Raw genomic sequence first — 20464 nt, 5'->3', positions numbered from 1 at the left:
CTCTGAACTCTGGGGTACAGATGTGGGGACCTGCATGAAAGACTCCCTAAGATTATTTCTATCAGCTTAGGTTAAAACTTCCCCAAATCCTCCCTTGCCCTTGGACTGAATTGCTGCCACCACCAAGTGATTTAAACAAACATTTAGGGAGGACCACTTGGAGCCCTATCTCCCCAAAAATATCCCCCCTAGTCCCTACACCCTCTTTCCTGGGGAGGCTTGAGAATAATATTCTCACCAATTGGTACAGGTGACCACAAACCCAAACCTCTGGGTTTTTAGGTCACTGAAAACCAATAAGGTTCCTAAAAGAAAAATTGTTTTTAAAACAAATGTAAAAGAATCACCTCTGTAAAATCAGGATGGAAGGTAAATTTACATGGTAATAAAAAGATTTAAAACACAGAGAATCCTCCTCAAAGTTACAGAAAACAGGAATAAACCTCCCTCCAGCATAGGAAAAATTCACAAGGTAAAACAAAAGATAATCTCACACCTTCCCTAGCTTTACTTACTATTTTTGTAATTCTAGATGCTTATTTCAGGCAGGGTTTTAAGAGATGTTGTTTTTTTTTTATTTCTGCCCCTTGTCCCTCTCTGCTCCGAGAGAACACACAAACAAAGAGCACAAACAAAGCCTTTCCCCACCCCCAGATTGGAAAGTATCTTCCTTCCCCATTGGTCATCCTGGTCAGGTGCCAACTAGGTTATTTGAGCTTCTTAACCCCTTACAGGTAAACCTCTGGCCAGGAGGGATTTTATATTACTTCATACATAAAAAGAATAGGAGTACTTGTGGCACCTTAGAGACTAACAAATTTGTTAGAGCATAAGGTTTCGTGGGCTACAGCCCACTTCATTGGATGCATAGAATGGAACATATAGTAAGAAATATATATATATATATATATATACATACAGATAAGTTGGAAGTTGCCATTCAAACTGTGAGAGGCTAATTAGTTAAGATGAGCTATTATCAGCAGGGGAAAAGAACTTTTGTAATGATCATCAGGATGGCCCATTTAGACAGTTGACAAGAAAGTGTGAAGATACTTAACTTAGGGAAATACATTCAATATGTGTAATGACCCAGCCACTCCGAGTCTCTATTCAAACCCAAGTAAATGGTATCTAGTTTGCATATTAATTCAAGCTCAGCAGTTTCTCGTTGGAGTCTGTTTCTGAAGCTTTTCTGTTGCAAAATTGCCACCCTTAAGTCTTTTACTGAGTGGCCAGAGAGGTTGAAGTGTTCTCCTACCGGTTTTTGAATGTTATGATTCCTGAAGTCAGATTTGTGTCCATTTATTCTTTTGCATAGAGACTGTCGAGTTTAGCCAACGTACTTGGCAGAGGGGCATTGCTGGCGCATGATGGCATATATACCATTGCTAGATGTGCAGGTGAATGAGCCCCTGATGACATGGCTAATGTGATTAGGTCCTATGATGGTGTCACTTGAATAAATATGTGGACAGAGTTGGCATCGGGCTTTGTTGCAAGGATAGGTTCCTGGGTTAGTGTTTTTGTTGTGGGGTGTGTGGTTGCTGGAGAGTATTTGCTTCAGGTTGGGGGGCTGTCTGTAAGCGAGGACTGGTCTGTCTCCCAAGATCTGTGAGAGTGAGGGATCATTTTTCAGGATAGGTTGTAAATCTTTGATGATGCGCTGGAGAGGTTTCAGTTGGGGGCTGAAGGTGATAGCTGGTGGCGTTCTGTTATTTTCTCTGTTGGGCCTGTCCTGTAGTAGGTGACTTCTGGGTACCTTTCTGGTTCTGTCAATCTGTTTCTTCACTTCAGCAAGTGGGTATTGTAATTGTAAGAACGCTTGATAAAGATCTTGTAGGTGTTTGTCTCTGTCTGAGGGATTGGAGCAAATGCGATTGTATCGTAGAGCTTGGCTGTAGACAATGGATTGTGTGGTGTGTCCTGGTGGAAGCTGGAGGCATGTAGGTAGGTATAGCAGTCAGTAGGTTTCCAGTATAGGGTTGTGTTTATGTGACTATTGCTTATTAGCACAGTAGTGTCCAGGAAATGGACTGCTTGTGTGGACTGGTCCAGGCTGAGGTTAATGGAGGGAGTCTACATAGCCAGACAATCCTGCTGTCAGGGTGCCAATGCCTGAGATGATGGGGCATCCAGAATTCCCAGGTTTATGGATCTTGGGTAGCAGATAGAATACCCCAGGTCGGAGTTCCAGGGGTGTACTGTGTGGATTTGTTCTTGTGTTTTTTCAGGGAGTCTCTTGAGCAAATGGTGTAGTTTCTTCTGGTAACCCTCAATGGGATCAGAGGATAATGGCCTGTATAATGTGAAGTTAGAGAGCTGCCTAGCAGCCTCTTGTTCATATTCTGACCTATTCATGATGACGACAGCACCTCCTTTGTCAGCCTTTTTGATTATGATATCAGAGTTGTACCTGAGGCTGTGGATGGCATTGTGTTCAGCACGGCTGAGGTTATGGGGCAAGTGATGCTGCTTTTCCACAATTTCAGCCCGTGCACATTGGCGGAAGCACTCTATGTAGAAGTCCAGTCTGTTGTTTCGACCTTCAGGAGGAGTCCACGCAGAATCCTTCTTTTTGTAGTGTGGGTAGGAAGGATTCTGTGGGTCAGTATGTTGTTCAGAGGTGTATTGGAAACATTCCTTGAGTCGGAAATGTCGAAACTAGGATTCTAGGTCACCACACAACTGTGGTGGGCCTGGAGGGACAAAAGGAGAAGCCCCGAGATAGGACAGACTCTTCTGTCATGCTTCACTTTTCAACTAATGAAAGAAATGTGTGATCTACTGAGGATAAAGGCATTCAGAACATTGATTTACCATCCCCAAATTGTTGGGTTGATGGATCGATTTCACAGAACTTTGATGACAGCACTGAAGAAGTTTGCAGCCTCGGATCCCAGACACTGGGACCAACTCTTCTCCCACCTCCTTTTTGCTATCAGGGAGGTGCCTCAGGCCACCAAGTTTTCTTCCTTTGAACTGGTATCTGAGAAGCAACCTAGAGGATTTCCTGTTTGAGGTAGTGAGGCATGTGGGCCCCATCAACTATGAGGTCCAACACCCAGAGAAGGAAAATGAGGCTCTTGGTATGGAACTAGAAGGACCATTGTCCTGACCCAATGTGGCCAATCTTATCACAGAGTATCAGAGGACATCCAGTCCAACCCCCTGCTCAAAGCAGGACCAATCACCAATTTTTGGCCCAGATCACTAAATGGCCCCCTCAAGGATTGATTTCACAACCCTGGGTTTAGCAGGCTAATGCTCAAACCACTGAGCTATTCCTCCTCCTCCTCCTCCTCCTCCAAATATTTTTATGTGTCTTCTGACAGTGGTCAGTGCCAGGTGCTTCATAGGGAGAGAACAGGTCAATTATCAAGGGATCCATCTGCTGTCATGCAGTCCCAGCAGCTGGCAGTCAGAGGCTAAGATACCCAGAGCATGAGGTTGTGTCCCTGAACATCTTGGCTAATAGTCATTAATTGACCTATCCTCAATGAACTCAATGAATTTTTTTTTTTTGAACTCTGTTACAGTCTTGGCCTTCACCACATCCCCTGGCAAAGAGTTCCACAGGTTGACTGTGAGAGCTATTTCCTTTCATTTGTTTTAAACTTGCTGGCTGTTAAATTTATTGGGTGACCCCTACTTCTTGTGTTATATGAAGTAGTAAACAACAGTTCTGTGTTCACTTTCTCTACACCAGTCACAGTTTTATAGAACTATGTCATAATCGTCTTAGTCATAAGAATGGAGCAACTGTTTCAGACCAAATCTCTGTCTAGCCCAGTATGCTGTGTTCTGACAGTGGCCAATGCCAGGTGCTTCAGAGGGAATGAGCAGAACAGGGAATCATCAAGTGATCCATCCCGCATTGACTGTTCCGAGCTTCTGACAAACAAAGGCTAGGGACCCCATCCCTGCCCATCCTGACTAGTAGCCATTGATGGACTTATCCTCAAGAAACTCTTTGGACCTATCCTGTAGAACTGCTTGCCAGAGGATACTGTGAAGGCCATGACTCTAATAGATTGAAAAAGGCACAATGGCAGTAGGCACCAGAATCCCACTGAATGCTGATGGACACTGGGCACCTAACTCACATCTGTGTCTCTGAATATCTCCCTCCACCCTCCCTATCCTAATTATAGCCTGTTCAGTTAATCTAGCAATCTTCAGGCTTCAGGGCACATGCTAATCACTGAAGGGACTCAGGAAGCGGCTCCTGCCCATGGCATGTTAATGCACTATTGGGGTTTTATGACTAAGCAGGGGCAATCAGTGCTGCCCTCTGTCAGAGAGAGGCTATCAGATGGGAGGGGATATTACTCTGTGTTTGAAACAAGGATTTGAGAGAGCCTTTCCATGTGCATGTCATGTTCTCATGTATTGAGCATAGGGCTCGTCAGCTGGGAGGGGAAGAGGAGATGTTCAGATTCTGTGACGATGGGCGTCAGCACAGAAAAAGTGTACAGAAAGACAAGTGAGTACATCTATGCTGTGGCTCTTCCTTTTCTCTCTGGGGTTTCAGTAGTGCTGGGCCACTCTAAGAAGTCTGCAAGACTCAGTTTGCCCTGACAATTTGAGCCCCTGTTATCAGAGAATTATTTCTTCACTCCCCTGGGAGTCTTTTAGGCTGAAGTTCTCCAGGGCCTATTTTCTGCTGTTCCGGCTACTCAAGAAGCCGAGGGAATTGCAGGGGAGTCCAGGCTACCCTTAGAGTCTGCAGGGACTGTACAGGGAATCGTAAAGGCTGCTGTCCAACACAGCGAGCATCAGGCATGTGAAATTTATACACTGATTCTCAGGGATCTGCTTTCTGTTGCAGTACGGAGATTTCCTTTTTCTGCTGAGCAGAATTCCGGTGAGTTGCCAGTTTCTGCAATAAAATTAGTGCTAAGGGCTCAGGAAGGTTTCCAGAATTCAAGTCAAGAACCATCTGGGCTGGAATTCACCAGCGTGGCGACTTGAACAGTTTAGTATTGTCAGAAACATGAAGGGATTTACCTGGTAAAATTGGAACTACATATGTTTTGGAAAGAGTATAGACAAATACTTGTTTTTTTTCCGATCAGTTCCTTGTCTTGTACTGTGTCCTTCTATCTGTATCAGTAGCTTCCTTTGTCTTGGTCTGTGTTGTTTTTCCTCTGGTTTGCTCAAGTTGTCCAATTCTGCAACTTCATTGCCCTGTTCAGAAGTGTAGCCAGAGCCCCTGCAGTGGGTATCTGTGTTACAGAGGGATCACAACAAGAAAGGGTCACACACTGCTCACAAATTCTGCTTTCAATGGGTCACTTCAATTGAAATTGGCATCCCAGAGAACAAAATCAGGACCCCTGTGTTTTGGAATCCCCACCTTTCATACCTTGGTCTCAGAATGCCACATAAATTCAGGGTTTCCCTCAGACACTTTTGTCACCCTAACAGAATAGCACTCTCTGTAGCTGGACATAAAGCTGTGATTTTCACAGCTGTGAAAGGAAAGTTAAACACTAAAGGTGAAATCTTGATCATATTGAGTTCAATGACAGAACTCCCAACACGGCCAGGATTTCACCCTAAATCCACCTGTAGGGATATAAATAAATGTCCTGATTCAGACTGCCCATGAGCCTGAAGTGAGTTCAAATGGAATAGTCCAGTGGCCGCAAGGGAAGGTTGAGCTCATTTGGAGCAAAGAGGAACTGACAGGAGAGTTGCTGAAATCTGACACTTACAGGTTTAAATGTTCAGAACAATTGGGATCCCAATTTTTTTCAGGGAGAGCGAAGGGTCTGCTTTCTCTGTGCCCTGGCATCTCTGGGTCTGGAGAGGACAAGAAGCACCAAAAGGCAGTAAAAATAAAAGCATGTTTCTGGTGTAGAGGACACCAAGTGGAAATCACACAGGGGGAGGTCCAGGAAAGCACTGTGTGTGTGTGTGTGTGTGTGTGTGTGTGTATGTGAAGTTTCCAGATCTCAGTGGCATGGAGTCCTGAAACTGGATGAAATAGAGAATGGACATCCTGCCTCATGCACAGACCAAAGAGGCGTAACGAGGCCTCCTGGGGAACGGGGTGCCTCAGAATGTAACATACTGCGGACCACACTGTTGCAGATTCTCTCTGACACCTTCCCCAATCCGGATCATCCCTCCTCCTGCGAGCAATCCTACCTCAGTCTCATGGCAATCGTCAGCAATGACCAATACTGGAAAGCAGACTCAGGAAGGTGTGTCCGGGTTTCTAATGGGCTGCAATATGTTAAAGCTTTGTTTAGTTTTGAGGAAGAGATATTCACTTTGGCTGCTTTTTGGTCTCCACATCCTCTCTGCCTCCCACCTGGTCTGTCCCTCTCTCCTTCCCTGCACAGGCTGAGCTGCTACTGCTTGGGTGCCTTTCGCCCCAGAGAGGCAGTTCAGGCTGATCTCCCCCTTTTCCCTGGTGCAGGCGGATGCTGAGTTCAACCTAGTCTGAGGAAGTATTTCTATGATCTGTCACTGTGGGATCTGGCCCCTGGTTTTGGTCTTGGGAGAGGGGTATCACTGTGTGTCAGGGCTGGAAGTTGTGGGTGTGGGGACCTACATGGACAGCGTGCAGTGCTGGCAGTTGTGGGGATGTCAGGGGGATGGTCATGGACAGGCGGGCAGTGCTGGGAGTTGAGGGGGCAAGGAGGGAGGTATACACAGAAAAGCAGGCAGCACTGAGGGTTGTGAGAACAGGCAGGGGGGTGTACACAGACAGGCGGGCAGCACTGAAGGCGGTGGGGGCAGGGAGCCAGGTGCACACTGACAGGTGTGCAGCACTGTTGAAATTAAAAAGAAAAGGAGGACTTGTGGCACCTTAGAGACTAACACATTTATTTGAGCATAAGCTTTCGTGAGCTACAGCTCACTTCATTGGATGCAGACAGTGAAAATACAGTGGGGAGATTTTATATACACAGAGAACATGAAACAATGGGTGTTGTCATACACACTGTAACAAGAGTGATCAGGAAAGGTGAGCTATTACCCGCAGGAGAGCAGGAGGGGAGGGGGGAGACTTTTGTAGTGATAATCAAGGTGGGCCATTTCCAGCACTTTACAAGAACATTTCTCTTTTGATTGTTGGTTCAAGGCAAGCTCTGGGACATTTCCTGGATCCAAGTGCAATTGGTCAGGTCTCCATGTCTCTTTGCCCTGGCGAGCCACAGAACTGCAGCCTGGGTGTCACAACCTTTACTCAATTTTGTTTCAACTGTTGTTGTAGTTGTTATGTAACTTCAGGGCTTTCACCAGTGTAAAGAACCTTTGTATGACATGGTAACCCATATTCTTCATAGTGATACTAGCATGATATGCTTATAGCATAATTATGACATATTTATGATATATGGGTCTCAAAAGATGTAGTTGGAAAAGTTGATTTTTCTGAATATGATTATCCTATTTGTATGCATGTATCATTTTTGTATCTGAAGTTATGAATATTGACTATGTATCTGTATTTCAAATGTAGTTACACCTGCGTAACGCCGACTAGGCAAGATGCTTTCATTCTTGGTAGCTGGTTGGGAAGTGCCTCTTCAGGGCAATGAGCCATTAGGGAAAGCCATAGGCCTTAGGATAAACCTATCTCCTACCTGGTGAGGCTTCCTAAGAGTGCTCCATTCAGCCTATAAGTAATGCATGCTTTGACTCTACAAGGGCATGTGACCAGGCCACATAACTCTTGACTCCATTTTGGGGAGTCTGTACTTTTCTCACAAACTAGACTGGGAATGATGTCATCAGTGGTTCTTCACTCCCCACACAAGAGGACTCCTGGAAACATTTGACAAAAAAAAGTGTGAACTAGGGGAAGTGCTGGACCCAGGCTAAAGGGATTTCTAGCCTGTGTAAGGCAACCTGAGACACCCAAGCTCCAAATCAAATGCAGATTGTGGCTTGAGAATCTTCCAGACTGCTTGTAGCATCAATTAGGGTGAGAAACTGCTAATTCATAGTCAATCTAACTAGTTATGCTTAGTTTGTGTTTTTGTTTGTTTGCTAGGTAATCTCCTTTTGATCTGTTTCCTATCCCTAATAATCACTTAAAATCTATCTCTTGTAGTTAATAAACTTGTTTTATGTTTTAATCTAAACCCAGGGTGTCTTTAAGTGATGTGTCTGAGGGAAAAAAATCTCAGCTTGGTTACCACAAATGTACATTGTCCTCCCCACATTGAGGGAGGCGCACACCGGGTAACAAATTCATACTGGTCGGAGTTTGAACCAGAGTAGGAAGGTACAGATCTGGGGTCCTGAGCTAGGGAGCTGGTGGTTAGTTTGCTTGTAGCCTCTCTATTGTTGGTTCATGCAGTGGCTGTCAAAGAGCCTGCACGTAACTGCAGTTGGGAGTCACCCTGCCTGTGTGAATGCTGGTGGAGGTGTTGGCTCAGTAGTGGGACTGCAGCTTGTCACAGCATCACACTGAGAGATGGAGAACAGGCTGCAGAGTCAGAGGGCTCAGTGGTACCCCCGTTCCAGGTGTCACCCTGGGGGGAACCTGTCACACTTTGCTCCTCAGCTGCTTCAGCCTCTGAAAATACTCTGACCCCCGTCCGTACTCTCCTTCCCCATCCCTGGCTGCCCCAATTCCAACAGCACTCTGGACGCCAGTGTCTTATCCATACTCCCCAGTCATCCCTGGCTCCTACAACCTCAGAGATGCCCCACACTCCCATAATTCTTCCTCTATAGGTGGTGAGGTGCCTCACATTACACCTGCTCCTTTGGTTGGGGGGTAATCAGTGACTGTCTCTCACTGGTGATAAATCTCTCCCATAAGTGGCATATGCCAAGGCACCAATGCGACTTCTCTTGTTTGAATATTGTACAAGGAGAGTTAACGCATACAGAAGCAAGGTCAGTGCATGGTATAACCTTCCTGGATAACTCCGTCTACCCATTGGGGTGGGGGAGGGGTTTGTGCAATCAAGTAATGTACCGCATTCCAGGAGAACACCGTCCATTCCCACATCCTAAATGGAGGGTTCCTTACCTAGTCTTTAACCAGTTGGGGGACAGCCTGCTGCTGTGAAAAACAAGAAAATGGAGAACAGAAATGTGTTTATTACATGCAAATAAAAAGGCACTGAATGGGGGTTAAAATTCATTAAATTCTGTTGCATGCATGTCATAAATATAAAGGGAAGGGTAACCACCTTTCTGTATACAGAACTATAAAATCCCTCCTGGCCAGAGGCAAAACCCTTTCACTTGTAAAGGGTTAAGAAGCTAAGATAACCGTGCTGGCACCTGATCAAAATTACCAATGAGGAGAGAAGTTACTTTCAAAGCTGGTGGTGGGGAGGGGAACGACAAAGGGCCTGTCTGTCTGGGTGATGCTTTTGCTGGGACCAGATCAGGAATGCTCTTCAGAACTTCTGTTAAGTTAATAAGTAATCTAGCTAGAAATGCATTAGATTTCCTTTGGTTTAAATGGCTGGGAAATAAGCTATGCTGGATGGAATGTATATTCCTGTTTTTGTGTCTTTTTGTAACTTAAGGTTTTGCCTAGAGGGATTCTCTGTGTTTGGAATCTGATTACCCTGTAAGGTATTTACCATCCTGATTTTACAGAGGTGATGCTTTTACTTTTCTTTAATTAAAATTCTTCTTTTAAGAACCTGATTGTTTTTTCATTGTTCTTAAGATCCAAGGGTTTGGGTCTGCGTTCACCTATGCAAATTGGTGAGGATTTTTATCAAGCCTTCCCCAGGAAAGGGGGTGTAGGGCTTGGGGGGATATTTTGGGGGGAAGACGTTTCCAAGTGGGCTCTTTCCCTGTTCTTTGTTTAAACGCTTGCTGGTGGCAGCATAGGGTTCAAAGACAAGGCAAAGTTTGTACTTGAAGAAGTTTTTAACCAAAGGTGGTAAGAATAAACTTAGGGGGTCTTTCATGCAGGTCCCCACATCTGTACCCTAGAGTTAAGTGTGGGGAAGGAACTTTGACACCCTGTGTGTAGCAGGGCCCAAAGCTGTCATTTTTGCAACGCGGAGCTGAAAGTTAAACAAAAAACCTCTTATCCTGTGACAGCTTACTTTCCTTAAGAGCCTTTGGTGACAGACCTTGTCAAAGGCTTTCTGAAAATCTAAGTACACTATATCCACTGGATCCTCTCGGTCCACGTGCTTTTTCACCCCCTGAAAGAATTCTAGTAGATTGGTGAGGCATGATTTCCCTTGACTAAAACCATGTTGACCCTTCCTCAACAAATTCTGTTCATCTCTGTGTCTGACAATATTGTTCTTTATTATAGTTTCTACCAGTTTGCCCGGTGCTGAAGTCAGACTTACAGGCTGGCTGATTCCCCAACAGGAGCTGCTGATTCCCCAACTTACAGCATGTTTTAGTAACAACCATACATCACAATCTCATCACTTCCATTGCACTAATGATATAGATCTTTAGATAGAACAATGACTTTCAGCAGATCATAACCTTTTCCCTGAAACCTCACATGGCATGCTTTATATGCAATACCATAATTATATTTAAATGAGGAATATGTTGCTTCCCTGAGGTCTAGAGTGTCACATTTATATCTGAGACAAAGCTGGGTGCTGGCAAGAAAGTCTCTCACCAAAAGAAACAAGAGAAGTAACAGAGGTGCAGGCCCATAGACCTAACTACCAAGACCATTGTGCCCTTCATACCCATTCTGTTGAGCACAAAGTCAAAGCTCAGGATGATAATGTCCCTTTTCATCATAGGAATTGCATCGTATTTCTGACATATGGTTCAATTAGTCCAGTGTCCTCTCTCTTGACAGTGACAGCCCCATTTTCTACAGAAGAAAATGTAAGAAACCAGCAGTAGGTGGATGGGGGGATGATCTGATCCTCCTAATACCTAACAGCTAGAGACTGGCTTGTGCTTTGAAATATGTGTATAGGTTTTGCAAAATATGTATTTAGCAGTGTCTTTTGTAACTGGTAGTCCACTATTCATGAAAACGTCCACACACTTCCTGAGTCTTACTTAGCTCATGGCCTCAACTACTTTTTGTGGCCATGAGTTCCTCAGTCTAATCAGGTGTTGAGTGAAGAAAGCATTCTTTTTTATCAGTTTTGAATTTGTCATGTTTCATTGTAATTGAGTGTCCTCTTGACTTTGTTATGAGAGAGGGAGAACACATTCTCGATCTACTCTCTATCAGTCATTATTTTATAGACTTTTCTCATATCCTCTCTTATTCATCTCTTCTCTAAATTAACAGTTCCGGTCTTTTCAACATCTCTCCATATGAGAGTTTCCCCAGGCCCTTGATCATTATCGTTGCTCTTCCTGGAACTCCTCTAGTTCTGCAATATCCTATGGGAAGGGTGCCCAGTATTACACAGAGATGTCCAGAGGAGGGTGAAACACTGACTGACTCATCTCATGGCATTGTATTTTCTGTACGATTCCTCACCCCACTCCTCCTGAATGCCAATGTTTTGCTTAGTTTCTGTTTTTGCTTGCTCTGTGATCAGGGTTTCACAGAGCTACATACAGTGATGCCCAGGACCCTCTCCTTAGTTCACAGAGTGAAATTAGAACCTTGTTAGGTGTTTGAGGACTTCAATTTTTTTCCTCCAGTAGGAATATATGCTTTATTTATTGATGTCGAAGTTCATCTGCCATCATGTTGCCAATTCCCCTGGCTTCATTAACTCCCTGTGGGGACTTCTCTGGACTTGACTATGACCTAAATAATCTGGTGGCATCTGTAAATGTTGCCACCTCACTGCTCACCCCCCTTTCTAGATTGTTAATAACTATCAAATATTTACTGTATTATTTGATATAAAGTGTATAACCCCACTTTAATGGGTTGGACCCACCTTCTGGGATGCAACCTGATATACTTGGGTTTCACTGAGCCCCTCCTGCTCCACCAGCCTGAATTCCCTCCCCGTTTTGCTAAATTAAGATCTCTGGCCTCTTGCAACACACACACACACACACACACACACACACACACACACTCACACACAGCTGCAGACACAGACTGAAGTCAGCTCTGTGTTAGAGGATTCACCCAGCACTCACAAGCCCACCGCTTTGGTGGAATAAACCCAATATAATACTGTCTTGCACTGTGTAGAAAGATCTGCACAGCACAAACTCATAAAAATTCACCCACACCCTCAATGTGAAGAGAGACATGCATAGATTATCCTCCCGCCAATGCAAATTGCACAAACTGGGTTTAGTAATAAACAAAACAGATTTATTAACTATAAAAGGCAGTTTTAAGTGATTATAAGGGATAACAAACAGAACAAAGCAGATTACCTTAGTAAAGAGACAAAAACCACAAACTGAGCTTAACACACTACATAGGCAGGATATGCATTAGCTAATACTCACCCTGAGTGATAAACTGGCTGGCAGATTCTTAAGGCACAAGTTGCCTTGGCTTTCCCAGGTTTCCATAGACAGGCTAAAAAGCCTTCTAGCCTGGGACCATCACTTCCCACAGTTCAGTCTTTGTTCCTCAGGTGTTTCCTGGTGTGTTGTTGAACGGAGAGTGAGGTCGTTCAATCATGTCATTTCCCCCTGTTTTCTATCTTCTCCCTCCTTGCTGAAAAGCTCTTTTGCTGTGACCCGGGTCAAACATTTCCCATTGTGTAGTGCTATCTCTCAGAGGTTGCTATTGTACACAGTTCCTGGGGTAATTCTTGTGCTTGTGTGCATTTCCTCAGCAAGCCATTAACAGTGTTTGGCCTTTTTACTGTTGAACCTAAAAGGCTGCTTGTGGGTGTTTTCAGTCTCAGGACATGTTTCAGTAAAACATACACAGCCAAACTTCATAATTTTACACACAATGATAGTACATATAATCCAACAATATATTACCATCCAGCAGATCAAGACTTTTAGAATGACACCTCACAAGGCATACTTAGAATAAGAGTTATTCTAATGACATACAGTGATATATATTGGTGTGCTAGGGTGTAACACACCATCTCTCTATTTCTCTTCCCAGATGCCCTGAGCATTTTTGAGCCCAAACAACACATCGACTACCTCATGGCAGTTTTCAACCTCACCCCCTCTGATCCTTCAACATTCACCCTAATGGGCATCCCTGGCCTAGAAGCTGCCCACCTCTGGATTTCCATCCCTTTCACTACATTCTACATTATCAGCCTGTTGGGAAATTTCACGGTTCTGTTTGTTGTAGGCAAAGAGCAGAGCCTGCACAAGCCGATGTACCTACTGCTCTGCATGCTGGCACTCACAGACATCAGCATGTCTACCTCCATTGTACCAAAGGCACTGCGTATATTTTGGTTCAAATTGAAAGGCATTACTGTGGGTGGCTGCCTCACTCAGTCATTCTTCTTTCATGTGAGTGCTATGATGCACTCAGCCGTTCTCATGACAATGGCCTTCGATCGCTACGTCGCCATATGTAACCCTCTGCGATACGCCACCATCCTCTCCAATGTGAGAATAGCTAAGCTAGGGCTACTGGGTTTGTTGAGATCTGTTCTCGTCATTATGCCCCTGCCCCTGCTCCTGAGCAGGCTGCCATTCTGTGCCAACCGCATTATCCCCCACACGTACTGCGAGCACTTAGCTGTGGCAAAGATGTCATGTAGGGAGATCACAGTTAACAGGATGTACAGCTTGGTGCTCACGTTTGTAGTCATTGTGTTAGACCTGACGCTCATTGCCCTGTCCTACATTCTGATCATCAGGGCTGTCCTGAGAATGTCCTCCAAGAAAGCTCACCAGAAAGCCTTCAACACCTGCACAGCCCACATCTGTGTGATGCTGATGTCTTATACTGCGTTCCTCTTCTCCCACCTGACCCACCGCTTCGGTCAGAGCATCGCTCCCCACTTTCACATCATCTTGGCCAACCTCTATTTCCTTGTCCCCCCCATGCTTAACCCTATTATTTATGGGGTCAAATCCAAAGAGCTTCGTGACAAAGTGAGCAAATACACCTGCAGAATATAATTACCAGGGGTCACTGATTTAAATCTCTGTGACATTAATTTCTCTTCATTAATCAAGGGTGCTCTGCCCCAGTTTGCCTGAGCTCAGCATTATGGAAGTTCAGAGTCTGAGAAGCTCCTCACACCTAACATCTTATCACTCCATCACCAAGTACTCCTCTCCCTGTTGCACAGTTCCATCTCTCTGACCATCACCTGACCTCTCTCAGCATCACCCATCAGCTCCCCAAGCCCCAAACACCATGTCAATCAGCTTTTCAGTGACTTCCAGACCACCAAAATATCTTGCAGATTTCTGACGCAAGGTGGCTTTCTGTTAATCCCTGTGTGAACAGGGTTCTGGATGAGTTCGGATGAACAGAAGCTATGCTTTCACATAGCCAAAGAATAAGAAAAAAACTACAATGCTGAACTGCTTTATTGTGTGTGCAATGATGACTATGACATCACCTTTGAGTCAGATAACGTACCACTTTACACAGTTGATTTTGGAGTCTTTTTTCTACTGGAGCATTGACAACAGGAATCGTTAGTGTGTATTTTGAAAGACATCAAAAGTAGGTGTCGAGATTTTATGTTGGAGTGTGTGAAACAGGGATTGCCACCAAATGTGCAGATGATTGAAACTCTTGCAGTACTAAGGACTTTGACTGTGATCAGTGCCCACAACCATGATTAGCTGATATCTCTTTTTTGCCATTGTTTTGTGGAGAGCTCGAACACTTGGAGCAGCAGTGGGAAGTTATGCATCTGGTTCACTGGCCTCTTACTCAGGACAACCAAGTTGAGCAGTTTGGGGTTGAAATTCTCGAACACATGGATGCCATTGAGGAGAAAGTCTTTAGAGAACTTGACTCGTTTCCTCTTTCGCTTCTGTCATTACATGTTAGCATCACTGAAGTAGAAAGGTAGTTTTCTCAGATGAACTTGATAAAAACTAAACTGCACAGCAAGATACAGGAGGAACTTACAGAAAACCTTCTTCATGTTAGGATGTGTATGCAAAGACACAAAATCTGTGGTGAAGAGTTTACAGTAACGAAGGAAATGATTGCACTGGTCACTGCTGATGGATGACCAGCAGCAGAAATTTTGTACTTCAGACAAAGACAGCGAGGATGAAAGTTTGCCTTTTAGAGACTAAGAGTGAGAAACTAAATCAACACAAAATATGGACACTGACTGCTATCACTGAATGCATTAGAAATAAGTAATATAAAATGCATTTTTTTTCTTTGCACGACATACATTTTGGGCTACTTTGGGGTTATTTTTAACACTGCTCCAAGGGGGTCATGATCTATTCCTTTCTAGATGATTGTCAACTCACAGACTGCTCCTTCAACAAGGCCTGTCTGGTTGTGCCCAGACTGCTTTAGATTTTTTCACAGAACTGGGTCTGCAGATCAGCATCCAAAAATCAACCTTCAGAGCCTAGGTACAGAGCCGAGAGTTTATAAGGACCAACCTCAAATCATCACAGGACAAAGCACTCCTGCCTCAGCTCTGGTTCCTCTCCTTGGCCAGGCTCACAGAGACAATGCAAATGATTCCTCAAATATCAGCCAGACACTGCCTCCACCTCCTGGGGCACATGGTGGCTGGCACAGGGGTGATACCTCATGCCAGGCTCATATACCACCTCCAGGTGTGGTTCAGTTTGATCTACAGACCAAACAGAGACAGACTAGACACATCTCTTTCACTGCCCACCAAACTCAAGAACTCCCTGGGCTGGTGGAAAAACCCAGCATACCAGATTTAGATGAAATCTCAAGAAAATCTTCCTAACTGTAAGAACAGTAGGACAATGGAACAGACTGGCTCGGGAGGTTGTGGAAGCTTCTTCACTGGAGGTTTTCGAAAGGCAGATGAAGAGCCATGTGTCCTGGACACAACAAATCCTTCATCTTGGCAGGGGGTTAGACTAGATGACTGTTGCAGTCCCTTCTAACCCTGGGGCACAACAAAGAGTACCCCAGCTCCTATGGATGGGACAGATATGGGTGGCGGGGGTGGGGGAGATGAGGAAGGCTGAGGAACTCCAGCTGACATTTTCAATGCTCTTCATCTCCAGAAGCTGCTCTGTATCGAGGGGCAGCACAAGATGAGGAATGAGGACATGCTGAGCTCCGAAACCACACCCATCAATGCTGTGTCAGTTTTGGCAGCTGTCTTGCTGGGAACACATTACTCGAGTGAAAGAACAGCAAATCCTGAAGTGGTAAAACTGAGGAATGCCACTATAACGACCGCAATCACATGGGCACCAAAAACTTTGGTGGGGCGACAAGACTGCCACTGTGTAAATATATAACCCAAACCCATTAAGTATGTTCCCAGAGATCGATCCGGGTAGCACTCAGTTTTCAAGGAGGCTATGTTCTTTTGAGATTTCCCACGAAGATGATGATAATGACTGATGGGATAAATGGCTCCCCAGATACTGTGGCAAAAGGCCTGTTGATCCAATAATGTGTGTGAGGCTGAGGTTGGACAAAGAGAAAATGCAGATGACCCTCGCTGAACAAGGAAAGTGAGAGGGACATTTTCAGGGGGTCATGTATTGCAAATGATGTAGAGGGCAAAACACTCTTTCCTTTACCTTTGCTCTGTACCTTGGCTTGCTTTTCTCCTGTGGTACAGACCAGAATGCAGTCTTTTTCAGGACATGGATGTATGTCTAACATAAAAACACAAAATTAGATCTCAGAGAGCTCCAGTTGTATAGATATATTGCTGTGACACACTGTACCCCAAAGCAACACCCTAGCACCCCCATATTTACTAATGTTATCTAATTGCAACAAATCTTGTACAAAGTATGTCATGTGAGGTGTCAATGGAAAAGCAGTGGTTTGCTGTAGATGATTATCTTGTTTGTATGCATGTCTCATTTTTGTATCTGAAGTTACAAATATTGACTATGTATCTCTATTTCCAATGTGTATTCTCCTGTGGTAACTCTGACAAGGTAGTCTACCTATAGTCTAGCCAGCACATTGTGAATGGACTATTAAAGTTGATGACCACTCAGTGAACACAATGGGCCATGGAAGAATCTTATCCCCAGCCGATGGAATTTTCTGGGGATATCTGAGCGAGAATATGAGTTTTGACCCCTACTGTGACTCACTGACCCATGCAAGGGCATGTGACCAGCTCATGTGCCACTGGACTCATCTTGTGCCTCTACTTTCCCACAAGCTCTGCTGGGGCTTTGTTTGGGAAAATGATGTTCCCTCCACACGCCAGAAGCTATGAATGGGGGAAGTGACATCCCCAGTTGGCTTCACTCCCCCCATAACTGAACACCTGGAAACATGGCTAGAGGGAAAAGACTGACTGGGGTGGTGGTCCCCATGGTACAACAGCTGGAAGCAGTAGTTTCTCACTGGTCTTGTGCGGTTTACCAGCTTTAGCAATGCACAAAGCCACACAGTAAGAAGCCTCAGTAGTCTTCATGTTAACAGTGCTGTGCACTTCAATAACTATTTTTTGTCTTGTTAATGCATGGAGCTTCCTGTGAAAAAATTCAATGGGTATGATATATTCTTCATCATATTTTCAGCTTCTGTGTTTTTCTTGAACCTCTGCTGCCTCCCTCACTGCAGTTTGTGTCATAGGCTTTTCTCCCTTTGTCACAAAATGAACCATTTCTCTTGTGAGCTTTTTCTCACTGTAAGCACGCTGCTGCTCATTGTGATCAGTTTGTTTTAAAGTATTTGGGGGAAAACAACACATCGCATGTCTGACGTGTTGCAGTTGCTCAGAGAGCCCTGAGTGGGACGAGTGTGAAGCCCTAAAATGCTCCGTGTGGCTGCGGATCCCGCTGTCACCCCATGGTGGCTCTGGCTCAAGCTGTCCCCTTTATCCCTTCCCCTGGGTGTACATGACCCTTCTGCACAACTTCCAGCTGCCTGGGGCTGACAGCCAGAGGTCTAAAAATAAAACCAAACCAAACCACACAGCTTGTGCCTCCCTTTACACATTCCCATGCCTCCCATAGTTTGAGAACCGTGGCTCTAAACAGGTGTGAATGAAAGCAACTGGCCGAGAAAAGCACGAGAAATGTCTCTTGGAATGATTGGCCAGCTTTTCGGCTCCTTCATACTGATCCTCAGCACTTGCAGAATTAAGCCCGTTTGGCTGAATGGTGCTGAATTGATCAGCACTCACTGCAAGCTTTGAAAGCCATTGGAAAGTTGTTCATTTATTAAATCGAGACACCTGTAAAACGCGTTATCTTTGGAAAAGTGTTCTGAGCCGGCAAGTCTTTCACCTCGTGACGGTCATCACTCAGGGTTGGTTGGCAGGGGAGTGCCACCTACTGGTAAGGACTTCGGCCTGTGATGTGCAGCGGGGTTGTTGGTAAGGGATCCCGGGCCCTCCCACTCCACTGGGCTTTGACCCCTGGCTCCCTGGGGTCTGTCAGTGCTCTGACAGCTGGGGATGATAAGACGTTATGGGAGCTGTATGGCTGCAGCAAATGGGGAGACTGGCCGGAGAGCCAGAAGCTCCCCCGCTGCCCAGACTGTGGCCCCAGCCCCTGCTCCATCCCCCTTCCTCCATATCCCTGCCACGCACTGAGTCCCTCCTCTCCTCCACCCTCCTCCTCTGTAGCTCCCTGACGGCTCCCCCACCTGCTGTACCCCGAGTACCTCCATTGCCCCTCTCCCGTGATCCCCACCGCCCACTGAGTCTTTCCATCTATGTGTGAGCAAGTGTCAAATTGATTGAAAGGGAACTTGCATGTTTACTGAGCAGCCCATCAGTGCCCCCTGGATCACATTTGAACCCTGCATCTCCACTTTAAGCTATTTCCATTGACTGGGATGAAAACCTGCCATTCCATTCACCTAACAGTGCGTCAAACACAGGAATACAGCTGTCTTCCCCATTTTCCTTTAGCTCTCTCGTTTTTGTCTGGCTGATATTCTAGTTGTCCACGTGTGCTTGTAACAACTGAACAGTCAAGGAAGGCTCCTTTTTCACAGGTCATTTGTGAGCATACGCTTCCTCTGTGCCAGGGGTAACAGGGACATGATGCAGCTCACAGAGCTGTTGAGTTCCAACTACAGCTCCCCAGCTCTACCTCAGAAGGTCTACTCTGCCTGGCCCAATGCTGCCTCTTCTGGCTGAGTGCTGCTTCTCTGGCTCCAGCCCCGCTTGGCCTTCTGGGCTGCTTCTCCCGTCCTTGTGTTTCTGGCTGCTCCTGTTCTGTCTCCACCTCAGCTTGAGGTAGTTTCCCAGATTTTGACTGCATTAATAGCTCAAAATCACTTAAAAATTAACCTAAAAATGGCCCAATCTATTTTTTAAAACAATTGTTTTTAACACAATGATCTACATCAAGTAACACATGAAAGCTTTCGTTAGAGACCTAGTACAGATGTGATTAAAAAATAAAGCTACAAGGGCCAGCAGGAGTTTGTCCACATTAGCAACAAAGCTATGAGATGACAATCAAAATCAAACCCCCAATACTGGTACCAATACCGTATTCAATGTCTGTATTTTGAGTTGAATTAGTTTGTTACTGTTAGTCTCTAAAAGGTAACATTTCCTCCTCCTGCTTTTTGTTGAAACTAGAATACTTCTAATACTGGCCATAGACAGCAGCAGTGACCAGTGCAATGATAACTTTCTCTGGTGCAAAATGTTCGCAGAACGTTTTGTGTCCTTGCATCGATGCCTAAAATGAAGCATGTTTCTAAATTCCCCTCTTGCATCCCGTTGCACAATTTTTTTTCTCAAGTTCATCTGGGAAACCAATATTTCAACTGCAGTGTTGCTAAAAGATACTGACAGCAACAACGGAGCAAACAGACCAAGTTCACAAAAGACTTTCTCCCCAACGGCATCCATGTATTTGAGACCTTCAACACAAACCTGCTCAAATCGGTTGTCCTCAGTATGAGGCCAGTGAACCACTGGCAACACTCCCCACTGCTGCTCCAGCTGTCCAAGGTCTCCAAAAAAAAAATGGCAAAAATGGGGTATCAGCAAATCTAGGTCGGGCAGGGCTGAGCGTAGTAGAAGGACTCAGTACTGCAAGCAATTCAGTCACCTGGACGCTTGGTGGCCATTTCTGCTTCACAGGCTCCAACCTCAAATCTCAACACTAACTTTTGATATCTTCGACAACGGGAATGGTTGCTGTGTATTTTGAAAGGTCCACGCAGTAAACAATTTCATAGAAGCATAGAGTATCAGGGTTGGAAGGGACCTCAGAAGGTCATCTAGTCCAACCACCTGTTCAAAGCAGCACCAATCCCCAACTAAATCACCCCAGCAGGGCTTTGTCAAGCCTGACCTTAAAAACTTCGAAGGAAGAAGATTCCACCACCTCCCTAGGTAACGCATTCCAGTGTTTCACCACCCTCCTAGTGAAAAAGATTTTCCTAATATCCAACCTAAACCTCCCCCACTGCAACTTGAGACCATTCCTCCTTGTCCTGTCCTCTTCTACCACTGAGAATAGTCTAGAACCATCCTCT

The 20464-nt window shown here is 45.1% G+C and overlaps 1 protein-coding gene across 1 annotated transcript; it reads left to right on the top strand.

Moving 5' to 3' along the window:
* The first annotated feature begins 13026 nt into the window (after positions 1-13026).
* LOC144278438 (olfactory receptor 52P1-like) lies at positions 13027-13965 on the top strand. Its single transcript, XM_077839737.1, has one exon. The coding sequence runs from the start codon at positions 13027-13029 to the stop codon at positions 13963-13965; it is 939 nt and encodes a 312-aa protein (XP_077695863.1).
* The last annotated feature ends 6499 nt before the right edge of the window (positions 13966-20464 follow it).

The sequence above is a fragment of the Eretmochelys imbricata genome, chromosome 1 (assembly GCF_965152235.1).
Source record: "Eretmochelys imbricata isolate rEreImb1 chromosome 1, rEreImb1.hap1, whole genome shotgun sequence".
Taxonomy (NCBI): domain Eukaryota; kingdom Metazoa; phylum Chordata; order Testudines; family Cheloniidae; genus Eretmochelys; species Eretmochelys imbricata.
The sequence above is the reverse complement of the archived record's forward strand: the minus strand, read 5'-3'. Positions and strand labels throughout refer to the sequence as shown.